General features: G+C 49.0%; 1 protein-coding gene across 6 annotated transcripts in view; it reads left to right on the top strand.

Moving 5' to 3' along the window:
- TPCN1 (two pore segment channel 1) overlaps positions 1-17,420 on the top strand; it is a 45,761-nt gene that overhangs the window by 25,587 nt on the left and 2,754 nt on the right. For all 6 annotated transcript variants that reach the window (XM_059863478.1, XM_059863482.1, XM_059863477.1 and 3 more), the window contains 20 exons: positions 1,034-1,122; positions 1,702-1,736; positions 2,286-2,344; positions 3,083-3,182; positions 4,072-4,188; positions 5,050-5,174; positions 6,746-6,794; positions 6,995-7,058; positions 7,829-7,873; positions 9,075-9,131; positions 9,222-9,275; positions 9,624-9,696; positions 9,889-9,996; positions 11,176-11,247; positions 12,117-12,206; positions 12,905-13,020; positions 13,694-13,740; positions 14,151-14,304; positions 15,604-15,740; positions 16,439-16,519. In XM_059863478.1, the coding sequence (XP_059719461.1) occupies positions 1,034-1,122; positions 1,702-1,736; positions 2,286-2,344; positions 3,083-3,182; positions 4,072-4,188; positions 5,050-5,174; positions 6,746-6,794; positions 6,995-7,058; positions 7,829-7,873; positions 9,075-9,131; positions 9,222-9,275; positions 9,624-9,696; positions 9,889-9,996; positions 11,176-11,247; positions 12,117-12,206; positions 12,905-13,020; positions 13,694-13,740; positions 14,151-14,304; positions 15,604-15,740; positions 16,439-16,519 (1,672 nt within the window). The remainder of the gene's footprint in view (positions 1-1,033; positions 1,123-1,701; positions 1,737-2,285; positions 2,345-3,082; positions 3,183-4,071; positions 4,189-5,049; positions 5,175-6,745; positions 6,795-6,994; positions 7,059-7,828; positions 7,874-9,074; positions 9,132-9,221; positions 9,276-9,623; positions 9,697-9,888; positions 9,997-11,175; positions 11,248-12,116; positions 12,207-12,904; positions 13,021-13,693; positions 13,741-14,150; positions 14,305-15,603; positions 15,741-16,438; positions 16,520-17,420) is intronic.

Genomic DNA, 17,420 nt, shown 5'->3' on the forward strand with positions numbered 1-17,420 from the left:
AAAGAGTTCAGAGTATTGAAGTCTGTGCTAAAGCTTCCTGGCATAGAGTCCTGGTGTTCTCAGCAGCAGCTAGCAGCTACTATTCCTTTTTTCTTTCTTCCCCTTTGCACCCCAGTACAGGGGGATCTTATTCATAAATCATCCAGTCAGCTGAAAACACGATTGTAAAACACTCTTCCTATCTGAGCTTGATTCTAATGTCTGAAAGTAGTGTCAGTTCTTCCCCAAAATCTACACATGTACTTCTGTCTGTTCATGCAAATAGTTCTGTCTGTTCTATCCAGAAATGCAAGCAATGTTCTGCTGTTTTCATTGTGTCTGGCACTAAGTTAATTTTGTGAAAGGTAACACTACTGAACTTTAAACTAGGCTTTAGGGCTTTTTACTAGCTAACACAGTTTCTTAAGGCATTTAAGATATATTTCTACTTTCTTAAAACTAAAGCTTACACTTTTACTTCATGTCTGTGTGGCTTAATATATTTCATTTTCTCTAAAGGTTCCAGTTTAATCCCTGCATTCCTTTCTCTCTCTGAGGGACTCAGAGAGGCTTCTATTTCATGCATTCCAACAAAATCCTGCAAGCATCCCAGGAGAGTCAGTGTCTTTCAGTGGCATTTGTGTTGGAGATGGTTCCACTGTGAGCTAAGTGTGGATATTCTGATGGTGCACAGGGCTTGGGTGTATAAACCACCTCAGAGAGACCAGCACAGGGTGTGGCTGCACTGGCTCAGCTCCTGGGCTTGCCTGGAGACTGCACAGTGAATCAGGGCTGGTCTTTAGTCTGCAGAAGGAGAGTTGACAACATGACATTAGTGTTGTTTGCAGTACCTGAGAGCTGACTGCAAAGGACAGATGGGTAGCTTGGAAATGATCCTAATTTAGCAAGCTTTCTACTTTTATTCCTTGGAGGGAGTGGGAAGAAAGCCCTCAAGTGTGGGGTGGGGTGGTGGTGAGTTTTTTTCTTTCCCCTGACAACCTGGAGGAGTAAATGTGCAAATTTTAATTTATTAATCTTTTCTCTTATTTTTCAGAAATCTGCGACAGATCTTCCAGTCCCTCCCACCATTTATTGACATCCTTCTCCTCCTGCTTTTCTTCATGGTGATTTTTGCTATTCTGGGTGAGTTGTATTTATGGGTGGAGAAGTGATGCTCTTAACCAGTGATTGTCCAAAAGCAACATGAGCAGCCTGGATGAATATAAATCTGATCAGATCCAAAGTGTTGCCAGGATCTCCCATTTATCCCATTTCATCTGCAGTCATCTGGAAGGCAGAGTTAAAACATCCAAAAAATCTGAAGGCTGAGTATTTAATTTTGAGACAAAAGTCCTTTTAACCTCTTCCAGAGCACAGTCAGTGGTGTGTGTTTTCAAGCTCTGCTCCCACCAGCTCTTCCTCAGTGTTAATTTAATCTGCATCCCCACAAATGCATGTGTCTGGAGTGTACCTGCTACAGCCCAAACCATCCCCAGAAAGTTTATTTTCCAAAAGGAGCAGTGAAATGCCAATGACATCTATTGGCAAATCTCTCTGGGGAAAGTCTTCCAGAGACTCCCATCCTCAGGGTGTCAGAGAGGATTTGCTGTTAGTGGGACCTTCCCTTTGGGAGCTGCTCCACTGCTCGACATTGAACTGACTTTATTTTTGTTTGTTCTTTCTCCTTTCTCTCCTCCTCTGTTTTCCCTGTTGCCTCTTTAGGTTTTTACTTGTTTTCCCCAAACCACTCAGATCCAGTGAGTATCTTGATTTTTTCATTAAGAATTCAACATTACAGTGCATAGTTTATTTCATGTGAGACCAAACACTGGCTGCTCCTGGCACTGTCACTCTGCTTTACCCTCTGTGGGGAGGAAGACTGTGGAAGGAACTTCCTCCAAGACAGGATGTCCCGAAGGAAACATTCTCAGAGTTGTTCCTTGTTCTTGGTGCCTTCATTCAGCCAGAAGAGCCTCCTGCCACTGTCCCCAGGGGAGAAGGTGTCTGGGGCAAAGCTCAGCCACTTCCACTGCTGTGGTCAGAGTCCAGCAGCCGCTGGTTCCTGCTGCTGCCCAGGCTGTGGCTGCCTGGGAAAAAGTCCTTATAAAAATGTGCTTTTGGCTTAACCCTTCACACCCCATTTCTCAGGGAGCTTAAAAAGTGCTGAAGCACTTTTCCCTAGGGAAGGCATCAGGGAATTGTGGGAGTGCCTGAATCCAAAGGGGTGGGGGGACTGGTTGTTTCTTTGAACAAAATGTCCCTGTGAGTTCCTGCTTGCATTTTGTCATGGGATTTTTTTCTTTCAGTACTTCAATACCTTAGAGAACAGCCTGGTGAATCTCTTTGTGCTTTTGACCACTTCAAAGTAAGTTCATGCCCTTCTATCTCAGTCTTTCCCTTTGTCCCAAAGGAGTCTGGCAGAGCCAAGAGTTTATCTGCAGAAAAGCTCTGTCTCCAAATATGTGACCCCTTTCCTCTGCCTGACAGAGAGAGATGTCCAGGGTCAGCCTGCAGGGGAAGAGCTGCTATTCCATTTTACTTTAGGACACTGTGACCTCAGCTGCAGAGTTATCTCTAAGGACTCAGATGTCTTCATCACTGTGAGGGCAGTAAGGGGGAAACAGCTCTGTTAGGCCTTGGTCCAAGAAGGGAAAATGTGTGTTTGTGCTCCTTTGTCAGCCAACAGCTCACTGTTGAGAAGTAACTTCCCATTCCTGTGCTGCACTTCACCTGTCTGCTAGGAAATGGGGGTAACAACAGTGAGTAAATGTTGATCTGCTGTCAGGGAGAGCCCTGGGGATTAGGAAATTAGCAAAGGAAGGAAGAAATCTGAGGTGGTAACACCTGCACCAGGGCTGTACTGCTGTTGTTGAATATCAAAGCACAGCCCTTAAGCACACCACAAATCCCACTGGGTGTTTGGGCTGTGTGAGGAACGCGCTTGCCACGTTTGTTTTTATTCCACGAGTTCTGTACAGATGTGCAGATCTTTAGATGTGAGTTCATACACACACCCCCCTCCCCTCCCTGTGCCTGTTGCCTGTGCAGTGGGCTGTGTTCCATGAGGGTTTTGGGGTTTACCCTTGTGTCCTTTGGGATGCAGTTTCCCTGATGTGATGATGCCGTCCTACGCCCGCAACCCCTGGTCCTGTGTCTTCTTCATCGTGTACCTCTCCATTGAGCTCTACTTCATCATGAACCTGGTGAGTCCCCAGGGGAGCACTTCCCTTCCCTCTGCCTGCTTTTGGAGCTCATTGCTCAGCAGAGTCTTCCCCGTTCCCAGAACTGCTCTGCAATCATCTCAGACCCTTTGGCAGAACACTTCTAGAAGTGGCAGCTTGGCTACAGACAGAACTCTCTTAATGTCTGACCGTGAGGAACTGAACTAAATCACAGAAATCCAAATTATATGAGCATCTTTCAACTACACTCCCATTAATATCGTGCTTGGAGTGACATACTGGGTTGCATGAAATTTATTATCCTTCTCTGTCTTAATTATTTATCATAAAGTGGCATTTTATTATCTGGACTTGCCCGAAATACTTTGTAAATCAGTTTGAAGGGGATGGAATTACTCAGGATGGCAGGACTGCAGTGCTGATCACTGCAGAGTGAGAGCACAGCTGCCCAGGGGAGGATGTGAGTGCTGGAAAAGGCCTTGCCAAAGGAGCTGAGGAATTCTGCAGCCCAAGCTGAGGGATTTGATGCTTATGGTTGGATTTCACTGTCCCCCCAGATGGAAGGTTAGCTTTGCTATGTGTTAGCCAAAGCTCCCAGGGAGGGTGGATCCAGAGAGCAGCCCTCAAACCCTGCTTTCCAGAGACAGATCAGGGCATTTTAATAATATGGTTGTCTGCTGGCACTTATGTAGCTTTTAAAACCCACTAGCAAGTGTTGAGGGGCCAGAAACATCTGGACCTCCTCCAAAAAGTGGATCAGAGCTTGGGGATCCCTTTGTGGGATCTGTGGTGCCAGCGGGACCTCACCGACTCCATCAGCATCTGCTGTGCCTCTCCTTGCTTCCCTTAAACCCTGCAGAGTATAAAGGTCAAAACAGCACTTTTTTTTTTTTTTTTCCTGTCTTCTCAGCTTCTGGCTGTTGTGTTTGACACTTTCAATGACATTGAGAAGAGGAAGTTCAAGTCCCTGCTGCTGCACAAGCGCACGGCCATCCAGCACGCGTACCGGCTGCTGGTCACCAAACAGGTACAGCTGTGCCAGCAGCACCCTGGGCTGGCTGCTGAAACAGCACCTCCAAAAAAAGGGCTTTTATCTCTGTGCTTTGTGATCAGGCTCACCATGGGCTGGTGGTTTTTTCATTCATGTTCACCTCTGTTAGATGAGAAAAAGCAGAGTGCTCTGAATTTCAGCCCTGTGTGAGTTTATGGCTTGGTAAAATGAGGGAGGTTTTTTCTGTAGTGCATGTGATCATTGATTTCTCTCTGAATCAGTCTGGGTCATTTGAGGACTTGTTTGGCTTACCAGGCATCACTACTGAGAGGAGGGATGGGTCATACAATTGAAAATATAATCCATTTTCTAGATCCTGCACAAGTGAGCAGTGCAGAAACAGAAGGAATTCACCTACAAACAGCTTTTAACAGAGACAAGCACTGTGGGGAGAAGCTGGAGTTCTTGCTTAACTTGTTGGAGCAGCAAGAGAAATAAGACCCAAAAATAACTAACCCACTTCTAGTAGATTAGTTCATGTTTAGTGCACATAGCTGATGGTCTTAAAAAAGTGCCATGATGGGATCTGTTAGGCTGCCTGCTAATTTCCCAAGAAGAGGGGTTGAACTCTGCTTGGAGTGTCTGGTTGGACAATTTTCAGGTGATGGGGCAGCAGGGAACAGTTCTGCATTTGCTGGAGGGACCCATTGCCAGAAAGGCTTTCTGATCTCTGTCCCTGGGATGAGCTCGGTGTGTTAAAGTAATAGCTCAGGGTACTTAGGGGGGCCCAGTTAGAATGAATGAAATCCTGCTTAAAACAAATCCAGAGTGAGAATTAAAAGCTCTGTTCATTCCTGCCTGCTGCTGCTGCTTCTGACAGCATTCCTTTGTTGCCAGAGGCCATCTGGAATTTCCTTCAAGCACTTTGAAGGGCTGCTGCGGTTCTACAAGCCTCGGATGTGTGCCAGGGAGAGATATCTCACCTTCAAAGCACTGAACCAGAGCAATACTCCTTTAGTCAGGTAGGGTGGTCCTGCTGCTGGGTCACTGACATTTTATGAGAATCCTTTCACTAGGATTTTTCTCTTGAGAAGCTGAGAAGCCTCAGAAAAGAAGTGTAAACAATAACTATCTGCTGCTGTGGAATGTGGTCTGGAGATGGTTTACCAACTGGTGCATCTTTGATTGGTCTCATGAGGATTGTTTCTACTTGATGACCAATCATGGTCCAGCTGTCTCGAGGCTCTGGTCTGTCATGAGATTTTATTATCATTCTTTGCTACCTTCTGATGTCTCCTTTCTCTTTCTTTAGTATAGTTTAAGTATAGCATTCTTTAATATAATATATATCATAAAATAATAAATCAGCCTTCTGAAACAGGGAGTCAGGATTCCCCTCTCTTCCCTCATCCTAGGGATCCTCAAGCACCAGCACCCTGCTGCACCCAGAGCAGGGAGCTTGCTGCACTGCCTGCAGCTGGGCTGTTCTTTGGAGAGGATGGCTGCATGAAGGCTTTTTCTGGGAAGCAGGGAGCTGGGAGGGGTGGGTACCCTGAGAGCTGAGGTGCTGGAGTTCCTGCGTGCCCTCTTGTGGATACAGCACTGCTGGCACTCCCAGGCAGGAGCTGCCTCCCTGTCCCCTGGCACAGCAGAGGCAGGAGCTGGGGAGCAGCACTGGAGCCTGCCTGGAGCATTTCCTCACTCAGCACAGCCTCTCAGCTTAACAAGTTTTTGCTTTTTTCCAGCAGCTGGCTGTCCCCCCCAGGGTTTTGTTAATTAAAATTTGGTTCTGCTGGTGCTTTCAGGGCTGCCATCCTCTGTGTTATGAGGCAGAGAATTGCCATTCTGGTGGGGGGTGGGTGCAGCTAACTCCAGCCAGCAAGGGAATAGAGGGAATTAGAGCAGGAGACCTTCTCTTCCCTTTCCTTTGTTCTGGCCTCAGATAGGTTCCAAGTGACTCTCCTATGAAACTGGTGCTGTTGCTTCTCCTTGAAGTCAAGTGCCACAGAGAAGTATGGAAAATGCACAGTGAGAAAGACTGAGTTGTGAAATTTAGACACCAATGTCCCCACTAAGAGTCTGAGAAGTTCAGCATCCTCACTTCCAGACACATAAAAGCTGTTACAGGCCTGACCCTGGGCACCTAGACAGGCACTCATGTTCTATGAGTTTCTTTGCTTTCATGTCCTTTTTCAAACTTCATTTTTACCTTGAAAAGAAAATGTGCAAAGATGTTAGAAAAGGACTGTACGAGTAATTAAGCCAGTCCAAGACTTCTTCATGGAGAGCAGTGCAATCTCCATCCCTTGGAGTTAGCATCTAAGCCTCAGGTCTTTCTTCTCACTGGAGTTCAGCAGAGTCAGAGTTTCCCTTGAGGGCTGAAGCATTACAGAGAGGAGATTCTGGCTGTTGTCAATCAGGAACCTTTGGCCAGGCTGGGAAGAGGTCACTGCTGAGTCCTGTCAGCTGTGCCTGCACTTCTGATGAGGAGTTAATGACTTCCAGGGACTCTCCACTGGTGATGTCTGACAGGTACAATTAAGGATCTGCTCACCCTCAAGGCTCTGATCAGATGTTTCTTTCTGTTTTGCAGTCTGAAGGATTTTTACAATTTCTATGAAGTTGTTGGCTTAAAATGGAAGGTAAGAGTTTGTCGGGTGGAGAGGGAGGAAACCGTGTGTGGGAGGGAGAGAAAAGGAGTGGTTAGAGAGGAGCTGGGTGAGAAACAAAGGCAATCTGAGAGAAGCAGTGATGGGGGTAGGGTGGGTCTCCATCCCTGCCCTTTTTTTTTTTGCATGGATGTGGCTCTGGCTGCTGCTGACCGTGGCTGTTCTGCTTCCAGGCCAAGCGGAACCGCGAGCACTGGTTCGATGACCTGCCACGGACTGCCTTCCTTATTTTCAAAGGTAGCTCACTCTTCTCATGGCAGCATGGGCTCAGCTGGCAGGAAGAGCATTCTTTACAAAGACAGGACACTCTGAAGAAGCTTTCTCTTGTGTCCCTGGCAAACACCTGAGGGAAGGCCTTCTAACCAGCTCCATGTGTATCCAGAGCCTCCGAGGCCAGAGACTTGGATTCAGAGTCTCCAGGGAGGATTTCTGTCCTGTAAATGTCCCTGTGGAGTGGGATTTGGGTTGTCACAAAAGCTGTTAGGCTGCCTGGTCCCATTCAGGTCAAGGGCAGCAGTTTGGGAAGGGAAAAGAGAGGCCTGAAGCCCCCATCAGAGCCATAGCTTGCCAATTTACCTCCTGTGGCCCAAGTTACCTGACTGGATGTCACCATTCAGAATTAAGAACCTGCAGCTCTTCTGAGGTGGTGTGTGCTCCTGGGGAAGAGCTGGCACCCTCTGATCCAAATACAGCTGCCACAGGAGCCCTCAGAGCTCTGCTGATGCTCCCAACCCTCCTTGTTGGTCCAAACACAGAGCATTTACCTCTGTCCACCCCAGAATTAGCACACAGAGACCAAACAGGGCATCTTGGGGGCTGAGGATAATGACTTCATTGCTGCTAAAATTCTAAAGGGTATTTAAACTTGTTCCCAAAAAGTGGAAGTTAATCATCTGCTGATCTGTTTAGCTTCTATGGAAAATGTCTCTAGGGAGAAGACAGAGGGATCTGTGGTGGGGAGGATGGTGTAAACCATGGTTTGTTTTGTCATCCTTTTCTCCACACAGGCATCAACATCCTGGTGAAGTCCTGTGTGTTCCAGTACACCATGTGTGAGTAGGAATAATCTGCTTGGCTCCCTTGCTCACGTGGCTCTGGTGTGCTGGCTCTGCCAGCCCTCCGAGGAATTTGGAGGAACTTTCACAGAATTCACAGAATCACCAGGCTGGAAGAGACCTTCAAGATCAAGTCCAACCCAGCCCAAATATCTCAACTGAACCCTGGCACCCAGTGCCACACCCAGGCTTTGTTAAACACACCCAGGGATGGGGACTCCACACCTCCCAGGGCAGCCATTCCAGAACTTTATCACCCTTTCTGTGAAAAACTCTTTCCTAATATCCAGCCTGAATTTCCCTTGGTGCAGCCCAAGGCTGTGTGCTCTGGTTGTGTCAGTGCTGCCTGGAGACAGAGCCCAGCCCCACCTGAGCACAGGCACCTTTCAGGGGCTGTGAGAGTGATGGGGGCACCCCTGGGTCTCCTTTTCTCCAGGCTGAGCACCCCCAGCTCCCTCAGTGGTTCCTCACAGGGTTTGTGCTCCTAGCCCCTCTCCAGCCTTGTTGCCTCCTCTGGATGCACTCAAGCATCTCAACATCCTTCCCAGACTTGGTGTGGTCTGAGCTGTGGTTCATGGACAAATCTTGGAGTTTTGGTGGAGAGGGAGGGAACTGCTGCATGGTCCCACCAGCCTGGGCTCTCAGCTCTCCTTCTGGAGAGGCTCCCTGGCTCTCTGCACAGCACCTCTGTGGGGCTTGTTGCATTTAGGTGGGTTGGTGGTCAGCTTTCCCAAACCTTGGGGGATTTATTCTCCAGCTGAAGGATGCTGGATTAGGAAGTGCCTTCCCAGTGAGCCACATTCTGTTTGCTCTCAAGGAGCTGTGAGCATCCTCACTGCTGGAGGGATTGCTTGGCAACTGAGCTGCTCAGACAGGGAATCTGTGCTCCTGTTCTCTAGAGGAGGAAGAGTGCTTCCTCCTGCTGCTGCCTGCTGGCTTCTAAGTGACTATTCCTACTCAGTAATTTGGGGCTGGGCATTTTGGTTTTTTCTTTTAGTTTTGTTTCCTTTTGAACATAAAGGCACTGCATCTCTTAAAGGCCTGGAGAAAGACTTGGGGGAAGACTCACAATTTGTGAGTTCTCTTTGTTCATTACCTTGGAGCCAATGCCACTTGTTCTGTATTGTATTCTTTTTGTTGGCCTAAGAAATGGATACCCAGGAGTGGTTTTGCTATGGGCTTTTCCTTTCTTTTCCAGACACTGTGGTGGCTGTGAATGGAATTTGGATTCTTGTTGAAACCTTCATGCTTCAAGGTAGGAAACACCACAGCTTGTTGCTCCACTGTGGTGCTGGGGGATTGGAAAAGAGGGAGGGCTTGAGAAAGCTGTTCTTGTCTCTTGCAGGAGGGAATTTCTTCTCCAGGAATGTCCCTTGGAGCTACATAGTCTTCCTCACAAGTAAGCTGATGCCTCCCAACAGAGCTGTGTCATTTCCTGAGGACTGGGGAGGGAACTGAAGTTATAACTCAGCCATGGGTGTAGAGCCTCCATCCAGAACAATGGTGTGCCTGGCAGGGACTGTTTTGTAGAATTCTCCAGAGAGAAATCTCCATGCACACAGGGAAATGTGTTGATTTGGAGGGGAAAATTCTCTTTGGCACCTCACTGAGAATGAAGAAGATGGGTGGGCTCTGTTAATCCCCTGTTTAACAGAAATCCTTTAAAATCCCCACACATCCATGGGGGCAAGGCTTCCCATGGGCCTTTCCTGGGAGGCTGCTCATTCCTGATGCTCTTGTGTTGCAGTCTATGGCGTGGAGCTGCTCCTGAAGACCACTGGGCTGGGGCCTGTGGAGTACCTGTCCTCAGGCTGGAATCTGTAAGTGCACATTCCTCTTTTTGGGCTGGAAACTCCTGAGCCAAGCCTGGAGAGAGGAGGCCATCAGCCAGCTGTTGTAATTCTTCTGCCCCTGGCCTTGTTAGGCTGGAGCAGCACCAACCCCTCTTCTTGCAGAAGCACTGCTGATAAATCATTGCTCTTACATTTATTTGATTTCATTTTTCTTTCCAGCTTTGACTTCTCAGTCACCCTGTTTGCATTTTTGGGGCTCATGGCACTGGCATTCAACATGGAGCCCTTTTACTTCATCGTGGTCCTGCGACCCCTCCAGCTGCTGAGGTGAGCTGGGAAAGGCTGGGAAGGGAGGAATTCCAGAGAGCAGGTGGGGGGAAACAGGCTTGTTTTCCATCAGTCCCACTGGGGACTGAGCTCCTTAGCAAGGATTGCTCTGTGGGAATGTGACCGTGGCAAGCAGGAATTGCGTGGGGTAATGGGATTAGCCCGAGTTATCAAAATGAGAGATAACAAAAAACTTGGGATGGGATATGAAAACCCCGTGCTTTGGAGCTTAAGCTGATCTCTAATAGAGATCAAGGGATTTACTGGGGGCAGATTATCCTGTGTCTGCCTTCGTGGGGTTCTTACACCTCCTCTAAATTGTCTGATGCTGTTCAGAGAAAAGCTTTTCTGTCAGGGTGAGATGGTCTGAGCCAGTTTAATAATTTCCATTGAATTACCAGAAATTACAGTTTTCAAAGGATGCTGCTTTCTAGGGTGAAGTACTGCCCTGCTCCAACTGCATCTCTCACTTTGAGCAAGACCATGGCCTGTCACCTCTCTGCAGTTCAGGGAGCTGGGGCTCATTAACCCTCTCATGTCGAGGTACACTCACCTGCAAAAACACCTCCAGAGCCACAGGGGGAAGGGATTTGAGGTGAAATGTTTCCTTAAAAACCAGCTGATGTAATTTAGCTCTTCAGTGAGGATTTTAAGAACACTTCATGACACTCAAGAGGGAAAAAAAAAAAAACGTTTTCTCTGTTCCTCCCCTGCCAAAGCCTGTTTGGCAGCTGTGTTCCTCTGTAAAGGCTGTTGGGGTTGCCAAATCTTAAATTAGCAGGCACAGTGTAGTTTTCTTTCATCAATTTTTATTGGGTCAGGGGGAAACACAGAAAAACTTGTGTCTGGGGGAAGCAGGAATGAATCCTGACCCTGTACACGGGCCTAGTGTAAGTTCTTACAACTTTTAGGAGTTTTAAATAGCTGTTTATGCATCATGCCATGAAAAAGACAGCTTTTTTTCCCCTGAGATCCTCAGCCCTGTTGAATGTGTCATAAACATTTAGATGGGACAGCAGGAAGGTGAGCAGAGTCCGCTAGAACAAGAAGTTAGGAAAGTCAGGAAACCTCCCTGTCACTGACCTGCAAGGTAGAGAGGGCTGGGATTCTCCTTTTTGCTCTTTCCCCCAACACCAGGAGAGCTGCAGGGTGTGGGTAACTCCTGGCCTCTCCTTTCAGGCTGTTCAAGCTGAAGAAACGCTACAGGAACGTGCTGGACACCATGTTTGAGCTGTTCCCTCGCATGGCCAGGTACCACCTCTGCTCCTGGGGTGGTGCCAGGGACAGGGGAATGAGGGCTTGGGGTCAGGGCAGGGACCTGTCCAACCTGCTGAAGGGATTTAGGGGTGATGGCAGGGACAGGGCAGTGAAGGTTTGGGGTCAGGGCAGGGACCTGTCCAGCCTGCTCTGATCTCTCAGTGGGTAGTTACTGATTCTTCTCAGCCAGGGGAGTGTTCATCTTCCAATCCCTTGGAGCAGCAACACTCCAGCACCCTGGGCTCCCCCTGCTTTGGTGGTAGGAGGATAACTGAGAATTTATTTTTAGTTTTTCTCCCCCGTCCCAGCTCTTGCTGGAAGACAAAGCCCCCGTGGGAAGAACATTGGCACAAATCCCCTTGGCCCCAGCTGTTCCCTGTCCTCAGCAGAGCCCCTGAGAGCATTTTTGTGGAATGGTGGGGCAGAGCTTGAGTGCCCCTGGAGCTTGAGTGCTGCTCCTCAGCCCTGCTTCCCTGCCAGGAGGCCTGAGCTGGCTGGAGAGCCCTGCTCTTGGCACAGCCCCTGCGTGCAAGGGTGTGCAGAGGGCACAAACAGTGTGTGGTGTTCTTTAGTGAAGGAGCTGTGCAGAGATGTTTATTTAACAGAAAAGGACAGGCTGGGAGGGGATCCAGGCTGCTCTTTGGTGTCTCTCTTCAGTGAGTGGCTCTCCTTGTCCAAGGGCTCCCTGAAGGAGAGCAGGCCAAGAGCTGCAGAGCCCCAGCAGCAGGGAGGGTGGGCTGGGGTTTCCAGTGCTGCTTCCCATCCCTTGGAAATTCCTCCCAGAGCAACCAGCCTAGGATTTTGTGTTTCCCTGCCTTAGCAACTCTTCAGCAGCACAGTATTCTTTGTGTTTCTGCCTCCAGCCTGGGTTTAACCCTGCTGATCTTCTACTATTGCTTTGCCATCGTTGGCATGGAGTTCTTCGCTGGCGTGGTCTACCCGAACTGCTGCAAGTGAGTACCTCAGTCCAGCCCCCTCAAGAGTGCTTTTGGTGCTCAGCCAGCAGCAGGGAGCTCTGGCAGCTCCATTTCCCTGTGGAGAAGTGGCCTGGGGCTGAATGGGGTTTTGTAGCTAAGGCAGCATGTGGCAGAAATCCAGGAAATACTTCATTTCTCTTGCCCCATGCCTGGAAGTGTCCAAGGCCAGGTTGGACAGGGCTTGGAGCAACCTGGAATGGTGGAAGGTGTCCTTGCCCATGGCAGGGAGTGGAAATGGATGGGCTTTAAGGTCCTTTCCCACCCAAACCATTCTGTTTCTATGATGCAGAGTTACTTGCCCAGCAACAAGTTCACCCAACATCAATTCACTTGGTCCTGGACTCTAAGCTGTGCTGTGCCCTTTTCACCTTTAATGATGGCAGACCACTTGGAAATGCCAAGCTTGAAGGGTGTGAGCCAAGGAACTCAAACTCTCAGTTTCTCTGGTATAATATTTGCTGAATTATTAGAAAGACTCCATGTCCTCCCTGAGCTTGTGCTGAGCTGTGGAGGGGAGAGGATTCCTTCCAGAGGAAAAGACAAATATTGACCAAGAGACAGAAGTTGCCACTCTTCTTACCACCTTCTAGAGAGGCTGGTGTTTATAACCTTTTATATTTTCCTTGGTTTCCTTTCAGTCTCTGCTGATTCTTTGTCCTGTTTTCTCCTCCCAGCACAAGCACGGTCGCAGATTCCTACCGCTGGGTGAACCACACAGTTGGCAACAAAACAGTTGTGGAAGAAGGTTATTACTATCTCAACAACTTTGACAACATTCTGAACAGCTTTGGTAAGGGCACTTTTGTCCCTAGAAAAGATTATCCTGTGTTCCTGCAGAGCTGGATGGCTCTGTAATGCTCATGTGAGCCTGGGACTCTCCCAGGCAGTCCTGCTAATGCACGTCACTCAGCATCCTGCTCTCTCTGTCTGGAGAGCTCCAGCTGACTGATTGTGCCACGATGCTTTGCAGGGTAAGCAGAGGTCTCTCAGAGCCAGCTGGAAGGCAGCAGATCTGTTCTGCTTGGTGATCAGACCAGAGGTGTTCAAGGAGGGCATTAAGGCACTGCCCTTCTATAGAACCAACAGCATTGTCTCTCTTTAAACCCTCTGATGAAAAATAATTTGAATGTGTTGATTGCTCTCCATGACTTTTTGTAATGTGTGAGCAGATTACTTATCTCCTGGAGATGTTAGAGGTCTCCATGCTCTCTGGTGAGGAGTCAGGTCTGGTTTCTTTAGGAAGCAGGGATGAAGCCATGCTGCACGTTCTGTGGGTGTGACCCTTTGCCTGAAGGAATTGCAGTGGGGAGGGTCTGCATTCTCTCTGGATTTGCTGTCTTTATTCAAACTTGGCTGTCATGTGTCAGTCTTCCCTGTCAATCCCTTTATCTAAAGATCACTGTGAAACAGGTCAGGATGGATAAAACAATTACCTGTGTGTGTTTTCTCCCTCTGGTGTGCAGTGACGCTGTTTGAGCTGACGGTGGTCAACGACTGGTACATCATCATGGTGAGTGAGCCCCTGCAGGCAGCACAGACTGCCAGCTCAGGCACACCTTCCACACCACCACTGCTTTCCTCCCATGGTGGCTTTGTTGCCAGGTGTCTTTTGGCCCCGACTGTTGGGAGGCATTTGACCCCTGCCATGCTGCTGGGCACGTTTCAGGCTGTACAGGCTGGACAAATGAAGTCACCCTATGCTCCAGTTTGTCACCCTGCTGTCCAAAGCCACCAGCTTTGGATGTTCTGTGTGTTTGCTTGTAGGAACATCTCTCTTTAGCTGCAAGGACCTGTTGGGGCATTGAGCATTGCACAAGCAGTCCCTGGGGGCAGAGTGTTTTATGCTGCTTTGTTGATAAGCAGTTAACACTGCCTCTCCCTCCTTTTGAGCACTGCTCACTTCTTCCCTCTCCTCTTTAGGAAGGGGTGACATCCCAAACCACTCACTGGAGCCGTCTGTACTTCATGATCTTCTACATTGTGACCATGGTGGTGATGACAATCATCGTGGCTTTCATCCTGGACGCTTTTGTGTTCCGCATGAACTACACTCGGAAGAACCAGGATTCAGAAGGTCAGAGCTGAGGCCTGGCTGACCTGCAGCCTTGTGTCTTCTCTCCCTGGTACTTCATGTCTCTAGGAGAAAATGGGATTGGCCAGGAAAAAACAGATTTTTAAAAATTTTCTTTTTTTAACCTGACATCCTGAGCTCATTCTTTTGCTCGTTGTTCTCCTGCTTGAGCTTGTTCTTTGTGTGATATTTCTGTCTGGTCTTTCTGCTCTGCCCCTCATCTCTCCCCCAGAATTCCCCAAAAAGCATTTGTGGGTGTATTTATGTGGCTTTTATATCTGTCTTTGTGCACACACACATACAAACTTCAACCACTTGAGCCATTTCAACCAAACTCTTTGAAATAGGCAGTCCGTGTACATTTCATGCAAGGTTTCTAGGAAACACTGCAGCAATGATGTAGCAAAGCTCAACGAGGGACCTTGCAGGAAGGGAAGATTGATAATTTTATTAAACCAATTTCCCTTCCTCACTAATACACCCACTGGTGGCAGGATGTGTCTCCAAGGTGATTTGCCAGCACTTTTTGCCATGACCTGGAGGACAGCAGACACTGCCTGTCCAGTTCTTCCCACATTTTCTGGTTGTGCTTAGGCTGCTGACTCTGTGCTGGGTTTGGACATGCCTTTCCCTCTAGGAACTGGCAGGGACTGGGCTCTGCATCCCCCTCATCACTTCTGTCCTTTTCCTTCTGAGCTGGGGGGTCTGGAACTGCTGGCACCTTCCTGACCTGCTGATTCAGGGCCAAAGCCACACTCATGGCTCACAGCCCTTCTCCTGCTGTTCCTTCAGGTGAAGGCTCCACCCCCCTGGGGTTTTAGGTGCCAGAAGATCAAATTTGTGTGGCACAGGAGCTACTAATTAGGGAAACACTTCTGTTCCTTCCTGCACCCAGTTTGAAGGGAGCAGTGAAGGACATTGGTTAGCCCTGGACTCCCAGGCTCTCTTAGGCAGGTGAAGATCAAAAGGCAGAAACTCTTAAGTGATTATTTAATGTCTTAACTTACAGGCCAGCAAAAAAGCTACAAGATTTATTATTTTTTTAAGATACCAAGGAGCCTGATGAGAATAGTTTGAGCCAGAAGGTTTGCTGGCCCTTCTCACTAGTTATCTTTCTCCCTGCCTTGTTGGGGGTTGAGCATATCCCAGTTCCAGTCACAAAAGCAGGTACAGACTGTACCTGACCTCTGGCTTGGTGCTGTGTGCTTTAGGCTTTGCCTTCCAGGTTATCATAGCAGCTGTTGAAGCAATGCTCATCTTGGTGACTTTTCCCCCCCCTCTTTCTGTTTCTTGCCTCTCCAGAAGATAATGGCATTGTTCTGGAGAAGGAGATCTCCAAGGAGGAGGTGATTGGCATAATTGAGCTGTACAAGAGGACTTCAGCTGCCACTGAAACAGCTCAGCTGCAGAAGATCGTGTTGCAGATGGACAAATATGGGGTAAGAGGAAACACTGAGAATTCTCACCTTCAGGAGAGGGAGGTGTGCCAGGGCCACTTTGCCTGTGTGGAGAGAGAAGATCACCTGCCTGTGTAGTGTTCAGGGCTGAGCTGCTGGAGGGACTCTGCAGCATCCCAGCATCTGGAAAAGCAGCAGCTGCTCCTTGCATAGCCTTGACAAAGTCTGGTCCCTGCTGCCTGAAAACGTCCCTGAGAGCTGTCCTGGCCCCTGCTGACTGAAAAAAAGCATATTTATTTTTCCTCTAAGGAAGCCACTCTCTCATAATTCTCCTGCTTGTCTCTGTGTGCCATCAGAGAGCACTGAGGCTGGGACAGTCCTGGAGCATTATGCAGCAGCATGATGGCATTGGTTCCTGATCCTTCCTTTCTCCATGGCACTGCTAATGGTTCCATTCTAAAACATTCTACACTGGGAAAATGAGCTTTTGTCTCAGAACTGTTGTCTCATGCATCTGGGCAGAGCTGAGTGTTTCTTTTGACAATGGCCATTGTACCCCCGTGTCACCGTGGCACAGGTGCTGCAGCCTCTCAGGTGACAGCAGAAGGAGCCTGGGGTGCTCTGAGCTCACCAGTGGGTGATGGGTGTCCACAGGAAGGAAGTTCCAGGACAGATCCAGCTGCTCAGTGACTGATGAATGTCTTTTTTGGTGTTTCCTCCTCCTTGCCCCAACTCTTCAGCAAATGTCCACAGTGTTCCTGGGACGCAGGTCGAGGACCAAGAGTGACCTGAGTATGAAGATGTATGAGGAGGAGATCCAGGTATGTGGGCCTGAGCTGGAGCTGCCAGCAAGTCAGTGGTGAGAGCATTCCCTGCAATAACAACCCATCCTTTCAAGCACTGGGCACTGCTTTCCTCTGAGCCCAGGGGTTTGTTACCCCACAGAGCACGTCAGAGCCCCTCAGTGGGTGCAGGTCTGTCAGGCCAGTGGCAGTAGCCACCCTGGGGGTGTGCACAGGCACTCCTGCTTTGCTGAGCTGCCCTGGGCTCTCCAGGTGTCTGCTGGGGCTGTGAGCACAGTTTGGTGCTGCCTGGGGCTTGGCTGCTGAGCACAGGGCTCTTAAACCTCTGGAATGTGGTTGTGTTTGAGCTTAGGTGTGTCTGTCTGACACAGAAACCAAGGCTGGCTTGTCCCAGGCAGGCCTGCCTGGTTTGCAGGCTGAGCAAGATGGAAGACAAGTAAATCAGCAGATTCCCTGGATTTTTAGCACCTTCCTGCCAGTACCACCCGTGGTCAGGAGCTTTCTGCCGTGGGTGTGGTCACTTCCAAAGGTAGTTGAAGGTCGTGGGCTAATGTCATGGTTAGTGCTGAAAAAATCAATCTTGTAACCATTTGAATCTGTCCTTTGTCCCCAGAGCAGACAGATTGGGAATGAGTCCTGAGTCCCCCTAAGGAAATTGCACGATTTACTGTGAGGCTGGGTCACCTGCAGAGAAACCTCCTGCCTGTTCTGCTTGGTCTGTGGCTGAGGGATGTGACATCCTGGCACACCCTGGGTGCTGCCCAGCACCAGGAGCTGCTCTGCAAGTCCCAGACATCATGGGAACAGGCATCCTCAAGCCCTGGGTGCTCAGGAGGGACATCCTGAGGGTGGGAAGTTTCCTTGGGCTGTGCCTGGCAAGGTGTCAGTGTGTGCACCACAGGCATGCTGCAGTTAGCTG

The sequence above is a fragment of the Haemorhous mexicanus genome, chromosome 19 (genome assembly GCF_027477595.1).
Source record: "Haemorhous mexicanus isolate bHaeMex1 chromosome 19, bHaeMex1.pri, whole genome shotgun sequence".
Lineage (NCBI taxonomy): Eukaryota > Metazoa > Chordata > Aves > Passeriformes > Fringillidae > Haemorhous > Haemorhous mexicanus.